This window comes from Rutidosis leptorrhynchoides, chromosome 6 (assembly GCF_046630445.1).
Source record: "Rutidosis leptorrhynchoides isolate AG116_Rl617_1_P2 chromosome 6, CSIRO_AGI_Rlap_v1, whole genome shotgun sequence".
Classification (NCBI taxonomy): Eukaryota; Viridiplantae; Streptophyta; class Magnoliopsida; order Asterales; family Asteraceae; genus Rutidosis; species Rutidosis leptorrhynchoides.
The window spans coordinates 341,304,001-341,317,228 of NC_092338.1; the positions used below are offsets into that span (position 1 = coordinate 341,304,001).

General features: G+C 38.2%; 1 protein-coding gene and 1 non-coding gene across 2 annotated transcripts; one reads left to right on the top strand and one right to left on the bottom strand.

The window, feature by feature from the left end:
- Positions 1-1,155: 1,155 nt before the first annotated feature.
- Positions 1,156-1,262, bottom strand: LOC139856241 (small nucleolar RNA R71). Its single transcript, XR_011761736.1, has one exon. It is a non-coding gene; the product is annotated as a small nucleolar RNA R71 (small nucleolar RNA).
- Positions 1,263-4,498: 3,236 nt separating this feature from the next.
- Positions 4,499-7,978, top strand: LOC139854754 (uncharacterized). The gene is made up of 5 exons (XM_071844038.1): positions 4,499-4,681; positions 4,823-4,980; positions 5,406-5,463; positions 5,888-6,262; positions 7,628-7,978. The coding sequence occupies exons 1-5, from the start codon at positions 4,499-4,501 to the stop codon at positions 7,976-7,978; spliced, it is 1,125 nt and encodes a 374-aa protein (XP_071700139.1).
- Positions 7,979-13,228: the final 5,250 nt, after the last annotated feature.

Sequence of the window (13,228 nt, forward strand, 5' to 3'; positions counted from 1 at the left end):
CAAGCCAAGCATAGAGAGGATTAGATAAGTGAACGCGTCTTAGTTAATTTGTTTTAAGTCTTAATACTTCACTACTTGTTTCTTGCTACTAGCTTAATTGTTAAATTTAGGTTTGTTTAATTGCGCAAGTTTTAGTTGTTAGTTGATATCAATCAAACCCCCTAATCAAACAAACCCTAGGACAATTGATAGTTTCAAATATCTGACTTACACCGTTTCCCTTGGGACGTACTTGATAAGAATACTTACATTAAAGTGCTATAATAACCGGGTTCTAAGTGCTCGTTAGTTGTGTGTGCTTAATTGTAGTGTTTGAATCAAATATAAATTTAGAGGGTAAAAGATGTATATCGCAAGAACGCATCACACTTTCTTGGCGCCGCTGCCGGGGATGCGGTTAGCCTAGTTGGTTATTTGGTTATTTGGTTTAAACTTTTAATTTTTCGATCCTTTCGTAGGGGTTTACCCTTACGAAAGTTACTTTTCACATTTTATATTATTATTTTCGTTTGGAAAACTGCTTGTGTTTGTGTTGTGATTGAAGGATAGGTACCTTTGGTGTATGAAAACAAGGTCTCATAAGGATCAAGAGTTCACACATCCATTCTTCGATCCGGAAACACACGTGCATGGGGTTTATAATCGTAGAGAAGAAAGGGTATTAAGAAAGAATTTTGAAGCTTTGCCATTTGTTTAGAAGAGATGGATACAAACGGTAATCCGATTCACGATGAAGAGGGCAATCCTAATAGTCCTCCGGTTAATCAAGAATTATTGAATGATCTAAACGACACACCAATGTGGAACGCTAGATTAGTTGCACCAACAATGATAGCACCGGCTATTACAAAACCACCAATTGAAGCGGATAATTGGAAAATCGAGGGTAACTTTTTCACGTTAATCAAGGATACATACTTTCATGGGTTGATAGATGAGAATCCGTTCGAACATATTCAACACTTTAATGATCTTTGTGATATTTACAAAACCAAAAACGTCACCGATGACACTTTTAAGCTAAGGGCATTCCCCTTCACACTTCAAGGAGACGCAAAAGCTTGGATGCCAAGTTTACCATCCGATTCCATAAGGTCTTTTCAAGAATTAACAAACGAGTTTATCAATCATTTTTTTCCACCATCAAAAGTAGAGCGGCTTAGAATGGAGGTTAATGGGTTCACACAACGGGGTGATAAGAGTTTGTATGATGCATGGGTTCGATTCAAGAAGCTACTAAGAGCTTGCCCACCGAATGGTTTGACGAAGAAGGAGTATATCAACATATTCTATCGGGGTTGTAATAGTTTTACGAAGCAATATCTTGATTTTTCATCCGGTGCGGTATTTATGTACAAATCACCAAATACGGCCGAAATTATGTTAGAAGACATCTCGGTCAACACGTATGAATAGGCACCTTCACCGCGAGATTTGACAAGGAAAAGTATAGCACAAGTCGAGAGTGATAATGGGCAAGTGATGCTTGCAAGCTTGAACAATCAATTTCAAACATTTGGGAAAGAATTGAAGAAGATTCAACAAACGGTAGTTGCAATGCAAGTAGGTTGTCAACGATGCGAGGGTCCACATCTCACGAAAAATTGTCCTCAAATTACTCAATGCAATCATGTTGATCTAGATGATATTCCCATGAATTCGGATGCTCATGTGAACTACGTGAGTAATCAAAACTACCAACGAGGAGGAACATCGAACCAAAGCTACTACAATCCTAATCAAAAACAAGTATCATTCAACAACCAAACCAATGCACCACCCGGATTCACAAACCAAAACCGAAATCAAGGTTACAACAACTATAACCAAAACAGAAACAACAATTTTCAATACCAAAACCAACAACCTTACAACAACCAACCTTACAACAATCAAACCAATTCAAATTATCAAAACAACCTAGGTTATAGTCAATCACAAAATAACCAAGGTTACAATCAACAACCTCAACAAAACAATCAACAATCCCAACCTTCGAAGAGCTTAGAAGAACTCATGCAAAACTACATCAAGAAGGTAGAATCAATCGAAGTTTTTCTAATGAAAGAGAATGAATTCTTAAAGAAACAAATCCGAAACCAACAAGACTCATTCCAAAACCTTGAGAGTGCCATTGGACGACTTTCAAATCAAGTTGCCGAAAGACCACAAGGAACTATACCTTCAAACACTCAAGTCAATCCGATTAACAATTACAAAAATAACCGTCAACAATCAAAACCAACAACATAACAACTCAAGAGTGATTCCTATCGAAAGCACCAACGAAAACCCTAATAACCCAAACCAAAATGAAAATATCAACGCCATAACCACTCGAAGTGGTTTAACCACTCAAGGGATCGAAGATCCTCAACCACAACCCTTTATAACCCATGAACCACTACCAAGTTTATTGAAGAGGATACCGGGGTTAGTAAGGAGAAGTGTAAAGAAAAGGTCAACTAAACCGAAGTTACGGGTAATGATGAATTGGGTAAGAAAAAGGGTGACGAGTCTTCAAAGATTACGAGACCGGTGCCATATCCAAAAGCTTTAAAGAAGGATAAGTTGGAGGCTTAATACAAAAAGTTTCAAGAAATGATGAAAAATGTCTCGGTTAACTTACCTATCACTGATGTGCTTAAAGGAATGCCGAATTACGGTCGGTTCATCAAGGAGCTAATATCTCAAGGGGTAAAAATCATGACAAAACATCTTTCTTTATCGAAGAGGAGTGCAACAAGATTCTTGCATCAAGGCCAAGGATTCCTAAGAAGTTAGGAGATCCGAGAAATTTTGTTTTCCCATGTAAGTTCGGTGAATTGGAAGTGTTCAATACACTAGCCGACTTGGGTGCAGGCATTAACCTAATGACCCATTCACTTTACGAGAGGCTTGGTCTTAGACCTCCTAAACAAACTCGAATTAGGATAAGATTGGCCAACCATTCGTTTGATACCGCTATTGACATCGCCGAGGACATCTTGGTTAGCATTGACACCTTGGTGTTCCCGGTAGATTTTGTTATCATAGAGATGAAGGAAGACCTTCAAGTCCCCCCATCTTAGGTAGACCATTTTTGGCGACTGCCGACACCATCATCTTAGTATGACGTAACCAACTTAACATTGGAGTTGGTGAAGAGTGAGTGACCATCAATATTCGGGAAGCTATGAAGCAACCGAGTAACACCGATGATAATGAGTGCTATGCCTTTTACCATATTGACCTTTATGTGCATGATGAACTTGAAAAACTTTTAAAGGTTGATACTTCGGAGTTCGACCAAACTTGTGATAATGAGATTGTGGATTTAGAGGCCGATTTTAAGGAACTGATGAATGTTAATGTTGATGATTTTGAAAGTAAAGATGAGACCATTCAGGAAGAGTCATTTGAGTCTGTCCCTCATGAAGATAGATTCCGAATCAAGTCTTCATGGGAGGAGCCTCCAACTCTAGAGCTTAAAGAGCTCCCCGAACATCTTGAATATGCATATCTTAAGGAAGAAAATCAACTTTCGGTGATTATTTCTTCGAAACTCACCCAAGACCAAAAGACCCGACTTGTCTCATTACTTAAGTCTCACCATAAGTCCATAGCATGGAAGACCACAGACATCCCGGGGATCAATCCATTATATTTCACACACAAAATCCTCATGGAGGAGAACTAAAAACCAGTTGTCCAACGACAACGAAGACCTAACCCAAACATGAAAGAGGTTGTTAAAAAGGAAGTGATCAAAATTTTGGACGCGTGGCTTATTTATCCAATATTCGACTCGCCATGGGTGAGTCCCGTCCAAGTGGTGCCCAAAAAGGGTGGGACCACGGTGATCTAAAACGACTAAAATGAGCTTGTCCCAACCCAAACCATCACGGGATGCGTGTATGCATTCACTATAGACGTCTAAATGACGCAACACGGAAAGATCATTTCCCATTCCCTTACATCGATCAAATGATTGAAGGTTTGAGCGGGAGAGAATTCTATTGCTTTCTTGACGGGTTTTTAGGATACTTCCAAATCTCGATAGACCCGAGGATCAAGAAAAGACGACCTTTACATGTCCCTATGGTACATTTGCATATCAGAGGATGCCTTTTGGGCTATGCAATGCCCCGGGGACATTCCAACGATGTATGCTTGCTATTTTCTCGGATATGGTTGAGTATACTATGGAGGTTTTCATGGATGATTTTTCGGTATTTGGAGATTCATTTGACCATTGTCTTAAAAATCTTGATAAAATGTTAACACGTTGTGAAAATGCAAATTTGGTTCTTAATTGGGAAAAATGTCACTTCATGGTTAACGAGGGGATAGTTTTGGGATATAAACTTTCTAAGGAGGGAATTGAGGTTGACACGGCTAAAATTAGTTTGATAAAGAACTTACCTAGACCATCGGATGTAAAAGCAATCCGAAGTTTTCTTGGGCATGCGGGGTTTTATAGACGGTTCATAAAAGATTTTTCAAAAATGCCCGCCCTATGACCAAATTGTTAGAAAAGGACCAACCTTTCTTGTTTGATGATGAATGCATTGAGGCATTCAATTTGTTGAAGGAAAAGCTAGTTAACCCACCTATTCTTATCTCTCCCGATTGGGACAAAGACTTTGAATTGATGTGCGATGCGAGCGATTATGCATTAGGTGCGGTTCTTGGTCAAAGAGTTGACCAACACTTTAGGCCGATTTACTATGCAAGAAAAACCCTAAATGGAGCGTAATTGAACTACACCACTACCGAGAAGGAGCTTCTTGTGGTAGTATTCGCTTTTGATAAGTTTTGATCTTATCTTGTACTTTCAAAGACAACCGTCTACACGGATCACTCCGCGCTAAAGTATCTTTTTCAAAAGCAAGATGCAAAGCATCGTTTGATTCATTGGGTGCTACTTTTGCAAGAGTTTGATACAGAAATTAGGGATAAAAAGGGAGCCAAGAATGTGGCGGCCGATCATTTCTCCAGGTTAGACAATCCGGGACTCCAACCTTTAGATGAGACCGAAATTCGGGACACATTCCCGGATGAACATTTAATGAGAATTGACCTAGTTGATGAAGTCCCATGGTTTGTCGACTATGCAAACCACTTAGCGTCAAATCTTTTACGAAAAAGCTTGTCATACCAACAAAAGAAAAAAAATTCAACGATTTACGATATTATTTTTGGGATGACCCACACTTGTTCTGCATTGGGGCGGATCAAGTGATTAGGAGATGCGTTTATGGGCAAGAGGCCCGGGATATTTTAAGAAGCTGTCATAGTGGGCCAACAAGAGGTCACTTTGGTCCGAATCACACCGCGAAAAAGGTGTTCGATTCGGGGTTTTATTGGCCCACTATCTTCAAGGATGCACATGATTTAGTTAATCGATGTGATTCATGCCAAAGGTCGGGATCCATCTCCAAGAGGGATGAGATGCCCCAAATTAGCATTCAAATATGTGAGGTATTTGACGTATGGGGTTTAGATATCATGGGACCATTCTAGAACTCGAATAAGTGTGTTTATATTTTGGTGGCAGTAGATTATGTCTCGAAATGGGCCGAGGCAAAAGCCTTGCCAACAAACGATGCGAGAGTAGTTGTTAAGTTTTTAAAATGGTTGTTTACTAGGTTTGGTGTGCCAAAAGCATTGATCTTGAATCGAGGGACACATTTTGCTAATAGTCTTATGGAGGGAGTCATGGAAAAATATGGTGTAAACCATCGTTTTTCGACCCCTTACCATCCCTAAACTAGCGGTCAAGTTGAGAATACTAATCGTGCCTTTAAAAGGATTTTGGAGAAGACGGTTAGTAATAACCCTAAGATTTGGTCAACCAAACTAGACACCCATAGGAACTACACCTTTTCGTCTAGTGTATGGGAAGGCATGTCATATTCCGGTTGAGGTTGAATACAAGGCATTTTGGGCAATTAAGGAGATAAACCTAGACCTAGAAAGAGCTAAGGAAAAACGGGTGACACAATTTCATGAATTAGAGGAACTTAGGTTAGAGGCATATGATAACTCTTTGGTATACAAAGAGAAAACTAAGCATTGGCACGATGCCCGACTCAAAGGTCCCAAAGAATTTAATCCAAACGATAAGGTCTTAGTTTACAACTCTCGCTTTAAGTTCTCACCTGGTAAGTTGAAATCTAGATGGATGGGTCCATACATTGTTAAGAAAGCTTATCATACGGGTTATGTGGATTTATATGGGAATGGGAACACTTTCATGGTTAATGGTCATAGATTGAAGGTTTATAGAAATGACATCAATACTATTGAGCTTGATGACATCAAGCTCTACCCAAAATGATACCTTTGCCCTAAACCGGGTCAAGTGATAAACTCATGATCAAAACAATCACGATTGTGTATATTTGTGCATTTAGGATTGCATTTCATATAGACTTGTATGATATTATATTTTTATAGGTTGCATTTGCATATAGTTGCATTTCAAGCATTTGGGTAAACCGAAAAACATCAAAAATAGCTTTTGAATGAGTTGAAAGGAATTTTGAAACTGCAAAACTGCTTCAGGTACAAAAGCGGCATTTTGTCCTAGGAGCGGCGGTTCTGGCCTTCCAAAAGCGACGCTTCTACCTTAATAGCGACGCTTTAACCTGTGATTTTGGGCCAAAAATTGACAGTAGCCAAGAACGGCGCTTTTCTTATGAAAAGCGGCGCTTTTGTTTTCTCAATAGCGATACTTTGATTTGAAAAGCGGCACTTTTTAATATTGCAGGAACGGCGCTCCTACTTCAGGTGCGGCGCTCCTGTACTTGGGCTGTCAAGTTTTAACTACGACTCAAACACTTCATTTTCTCTACCCACTTCATTTATTCTCTCATACTGCGACCAAAGGTCAGCTACTTTGGCCCCTTGCACCAAATTAACATCTTTTGTGGAGATTTCTTGCATCTTAATCATCATCTAACATGAGTAAAGTAAGATTCATGCTTCATTATCACTTATCTTTAATTATTTGCATGATTCTTGCTATGTTCTTATTTCTTCTCATTTCTAGATCTATAAGAAACTGATGATGTTTATGCTAAATTGGTGATGAATCCTTGTTATTATCATGATTCCTAACATGATTTGCATGTTTAATTTTTGAAAATTTACACTTTGAATTTTTAGGGTTCTTCCCAATTTGGGGCTTTTTCAAAGATGATGTTTAATTGAGAATGTAATGATGCAATTGGTCATTCTATGCTTCTATGTTATGTCTACATCAAAAAGAAATCAACTTTCATGCTTGTTTGCGATTAAATTGAATTTAGGGTTCTTGATTCTTTGACTTTTGATTAAGTTTGGCCAATTGGGGTGTGTTTGCTATTAAACCTTGCTTGTTAATTATTATGCTTGTAGATTTGGCTAATTTCTATACTAAAATGAATGCTTCCAGTTTTAAGCTTGATTTGACTTTTGACTTTGACTAGAGTTGACTTTTTGCAATTAGGCCATGTTGTTTATGATTGAAAGTTGTGAAGCCTTATTCTGAAATTAAATGTAGGGGGCACATTTCCCCACCATTGTTTGTATGCGATATATTTGGTGGTTGCTAATGTCATGAAAATGTTTTTGCGCGTATTGTTTGTTGAGTCTATTGCAGGGAACTACTTCTAAAGGAGAGATAAGTTTTACATCCATCCATGTTAATGAGAGGTTGCGAGTGATTTTAATGGATGAAACAACTCAAGATCAAGTGATTAGTAGGATTCACACACCAGTGTGCCCAGCAAGGTACATCTATTGGACCGAGATCGAATTAGCGGGGTTCGGTCATCAAATTCGGGAAACATTCATGGTTGAGCAGGGTAATAAGGTTATGCACCCATGGGAGATGCTCCTTTTCATGAAAGAGAGTGTTTATCCATTGCTAACCCGTGAGTTCTTAGCAACTCTTAGGTTGATTTCAAGGTCGCCTCTCCATGGATCCGCAACTACCTCAGGTTCAGGCTAGGGGATGTAGAATGGCAAATGAGCATGGCCCAATTCATAGCATGCCTAGGTCTCTACACAGATTCTGATCCAGATTCAACCTTTACATACTTGACAAAATGTGAAACCTACAACCCAAATGAGTTTGATCCCAAGCAAGCATGGAGTGAAATTAGTCATGTCAAACCAACCCCCGATAATCTAGTCCCAAGTGCGCTTAAAAGCCCCATACTTAGGTGCATCTAAAGGTTCATCGCTCACTCGGTCTTCCACCGAATGGTGGATGTTGATAAGATGACAATGTTTGATATTTGGTTGATTTATGATATCCACAAGAAGAAGCACATTCACACATGAACAATTTATCTGTGAACAATTTGGTACTAAAAAATTTATCTTTTAAATTGGCATGTAACTTAACTAAAAAATTTGGTACTTGTGTGTGTGAAACTTTGAATGGTCGATTCGGTGTGAGGTGGTAGACTTATATTGCTACTCTCACACATGAACATCTCTATGATTGTAATAATTTGACATGGGCGTGTGTTGATATTCTTGTGGTTGTATGTATGTTCTTGCTTGTTGTGGTTCTTAGTGGCAGGATACACCTTATTGATGATTAATCCAAGCCTGGCATTAAGTTCAGGCGTCAACCTCATCGACTTGCATTCCCTTGGTGATTAAGTTTCTCTAACGGTAACAACAAAGATCGTTTGATCTTCGTCGGTTTTTACTTTCTTTCCTCTCATCTTTTCTATTTCAAAATGTCCCTCATTTTCACTTATTCTACCGCTTTATGCAATGAGGGCATTGTATACACTAAATGTAGGGGGAGAGTTAAAATTTCTGGCCATTTTGAAGCTATTTCAGAGTTAAAATTTCTGGCCATTTTGAAGCTATTTCGAGTAAACGTATCACATGCTATATAAAGTTCAAAGCTCGCGATGTCGAACAATTTTTGGAACAAGTTTTTAACCATTACACTAATTCATATCATAAAGACCTAGAATGGTTAAAACTTATAAAAATTTTCAAAATTTTTGGGGGAAAAGTACAGTTTTTCCAAGTTTTTCAAAACTTAAGGAAGTACAGTCTTCCTGGTTTCAAAAAATTCGGTGGTTAAAGTCCACCCTCTTATGTTTCAAATAAACTTGAATGGTTAATTCACTTGGTGTAAGAGACTTCCTAATCTACACCATTTTAAATTTAGCTATGCTAAGTGCCGTAGGAAGAGGAGCCTTGAGCTTCACAAAGTGCTAACCTTTTTAGGAGCAATGGCTTCATGCTAGTGTTGCTAGACAACACAACCCATGGCCAAAAGCTATGGCACCCTTGCGCATGCAATTAACGGAAAGGTAGTAACTACTTCCTACCTTTTCTTAAAATAAGCATAAAAGCTTGTTATGTAGGAAGTAGATAAGCAACATCTCATTTTGGAAGTAAAGTCCTCCAAGTTATGTTTGTTCCAAGCTTGGGAGTAAAGTCTCCCAAGTCAAGCTCGATTATTTGAAAGGAAGTTAAAGTCTTCCCAGTGCTTCAAAAATTTGGAATTGGCAGACTCTCTTATTTAGCCACATGGGGCCCTAATTCCACGAACCTCCGTCAATGCTTTCGCCCTACTATGAGAGAAACCATAGAGTTGTGATAGAAAGCTTGATGAGTGCCGGTTACCCCGTGCCCGGGTAACCAAATAAAGGTGGGGTACCCAGTCCCTTACCTTTGGCACACCCACCTTAACCCTATTCTTGGAATTGACGATTATCAATTGGAATTGACGACATATATTTGGAATTGATGATCATTATTGGAATTGACGAAAATAGGTGTTTTAGGGGCATGGAGGTGGAAGAGGGATAGCCATTGTGGGTTGATGAGGTGAGCATTCTTTTGGAAGCATATTCTTTACACGATACATTTCATGATTAGTGGTGATGTGTACGATTTTCATGGCCCTTATTCATTTCAGGGTGCATTTTACATATTTTGGGTACACTTTGAATTTATTCGAGTAGGCTTATATTTGATATGATCGATTTGTTTGATGAGTTTATGGCTATCCCGTGAATCCTACAAATGTGGTCAAGGTCAAAGAGGTCAAGTTCGAGTTTGTAATGATTTGATACTTTGTGTTTGGTGTTTGATGACGTTCTCGTAGATGAGGTTGACTTTGACCGGGGGCATGATTGGTTCGGGTAGACTTAGGCTTGAATTATGTTTATGTTAGTGTTTGAGGATTGAAGATTTAAAGCTTATTTGGAGTCATGCTATTGAAGATATTATTTGGAGCTTGAGTTAAGCTTGTGTTAGTAGAAGAAGAGGATGATTATGATTTGTCCTAGCAAGTGAAAGTTTTTGGAGAACACTATAGCCATCTAGTGCATATTCATGAAAGGTATCACTTTGAGCCTAACCTTCTTGCGCTTTGGCATTGTTCACTTATTTGTTCTTTATCTCCAAAGCTTGTTTCGTCGATTGTTTGTTTGAGGACAAGCAAAGATTCAAATGTAGGGGGTTTGATATCGCTCCATTTATATATGTTTTATTTCACGATATCTACCTCACTTTGCTCGGTTTATGACTATCTTGGAGCCTATTTTATGTGCTATTGAGCTAAATGGTAAATTAAGGGCTAAGGAGTTGATTTGGTGTAAAATTGACCAAATCTTGGGCAAAATTGGCTAAGGAAATGGAAAGTGCAGAATCAGCATCAAAAGCGCCGCTCCTCATTCAAGAGCGCCGCTCCTGTGAGCCAAAACCACCGCACCAACTGAAAAAGCGACGTTCTCATGCATATTTCAGCTCCATTTTCCTCCAATGAGCAAAAGCGCCATCCCTACAGTGAAAGCGTCGCTCCTATTCAGCCAAAATCGTCGCTCCTCAACAAAAGTGTCGTCCCTGTTTAGAGCTACAAGCGGCGTTCCTGATCAAAAGCGCTGCTCCTAATTAAAGCCAAAAGCCCCGCTCCTTTCCAAAAGCGACACTCCTATCGCTGTTTCGGCCCAGATTTTCAGCACTATAAAAGGAACGAGATTAGGTCATTTTTCATATGCTTCTTAGGGAGCAGCTGCTTAAGGTCCGAATTTCACATACAAAACCCTAATTTCATCATCCATCGGTGTTTAAGGGTGGATTCAAGAAAGCTAGCTCAAGATTCATCATTGTTTAGCTTAGATCTTCATCTTCTTTACATTTTGGGTTGTAATCTTCACTTTACTTTTCATATTTTGTATTGATTACTTGTAATAACTTGAAGATGATGATGATTTACATTTCTATGCTTATTATTAGTTTAATTTTATCTATGATTGGCTAAATTTCTTGTGTTTGCTTATCTATGAATCTCTAATGCTAGTATTTGCCCCAAATCAATTGATTATTGTTGTTTGAATGAATTACATGATCATGTGTTGTTGAGTTAGCTAAAGATCCTTTGCTATGAGTTTGTTTTAGGCTTGACTTTGATTACATGTGTTGTGTAGCTCTCTTAGTGATTTGAGAAGTGAATCAATATGTGCTTCAACACCTTAGGTGATCTAGACAACTAGCTTAGGAATTGTAAGTGATTGTGTTCTTAATCTAGGTTGGTTTTCAATTGGCCTCTAGTCAACATAGTAATCCCGATTATCTTAAGTGATTTCGATAGTTGGGAGTTTTAAGTGATTTCAACCTAAGCTCAATCTCAATGACCAAATCATGCTTAAATCGATCCTAGGATATAAAGCTTATGTGAATTCGCGGAGTATCATTTGATTTAAGGTTTAGTAGTGATGTTAAATATTTAATAGTTCAACAACTAATGAGATAGCAAAATAGGCAAAATGGGGCAAGCCAAGCATAGAGAGGATTAGATAAGTGAACACGTCTTAGTTAATTTGTTTTAAGTCTTAATACTTCACTACTTGTTTCTCGCTACTAGCTTAATTGTTAAATTTAGTTTTGTTTAATTGCGCAAGTTTTAGTTGTTAGTTGATATCAGTCGAAACCCCCCAATCAAACAAACCCTAGGACAATTGATAGTTTCAAATATCCGACTTACACCGTTTCCCTTGGGACCAAATTAATAAGAATACTTACATTAAAGTGCTATAATAACCGGGTTCTAAGTGCTCTTAAGTTGTGTGTGCTTGATTGTAGTGTTTGAATCAAATATAAATTTAGAGGGTAAAAGATGTATATCGCATGAACCCATCATGTCCCAACAAAGTGGAGTGAAGAATCCATAGATGCAATTAATGATATAAACAAATGGTATTTCAAACGACGATGATTTGACTTCACTACGGTTTCCATATACTTGTGTATGGGACCCGGTCTTCAAAGAGATGTTAAACATCATACATTGACTGGCGTAACTTGTTAAGGGGTAAAAAGTGTTCTTACTTCTAGGGTGAGCACCGGTCTTTCTTTCTAGGGGGAGTGAACATATGCTTACCCTTTCCATGAAGATTAGTCAAGGGGGAGCTTTGCATGAAGATTCCATGCCGATTATCTTTGTGTAGGCTCTGATACCCTTTCCATCTCAGATCAAAATATGCTTAAGGGTTAATCACATTTTGAGGGGGAGATATAAGGGAAAGTACGAGGTCTTCAGCAATTTTCAAATTCAAAGAAGATTCTCAAGAAGTCTGTTGAAGTTCCAAGAATTCAAGAAATTCAAGATCGTCAATAACGGCAACATACATAAATCGAAGACTAGACTAGTAATTTTAGATTTTTTGTATGTAATTTGTAAGGATGCTAAATTTTTGCACATAATCAATGCAAAGGGGGAGATTGTTAGGACCCTGAGAATTGCATAGATTGTGTGCTAAGCCTTGTAATGGTGGGATATTGAAGAGGGCTATAAATATCCCACTAGACATCCTTAGAAGGAATCACTTCACACACATAGCCAAAGTACCTAAGTGAGTTCAAGAGAGTTGTGGAAAAGTCAATCTTGACTAATTGACTTTTCCTCTTAATATTCATATCAATCTTTATAGATATTCATACATTCATACGATATTCATCACATTACACCCCAACATAATCTTATATTGTTCTTTCAAGAATTCTATTACTATTTTATCAATAGTGAAATCATCATCTTCTTCTTTGTCAACTTTAACCATCTTCACATTTGCTCGCGGAACTCTAGTTCTAGGAACTAGTGGAATGGATTCTATAAGAGCACCATAACGAATAATCAAAGTATTATTTTCATAGTTAATTGTAGCACGAGGGGTAGCTAGAAACGGTGATCCTAAAATTAAAGGAGTTATAGGATCTTCTT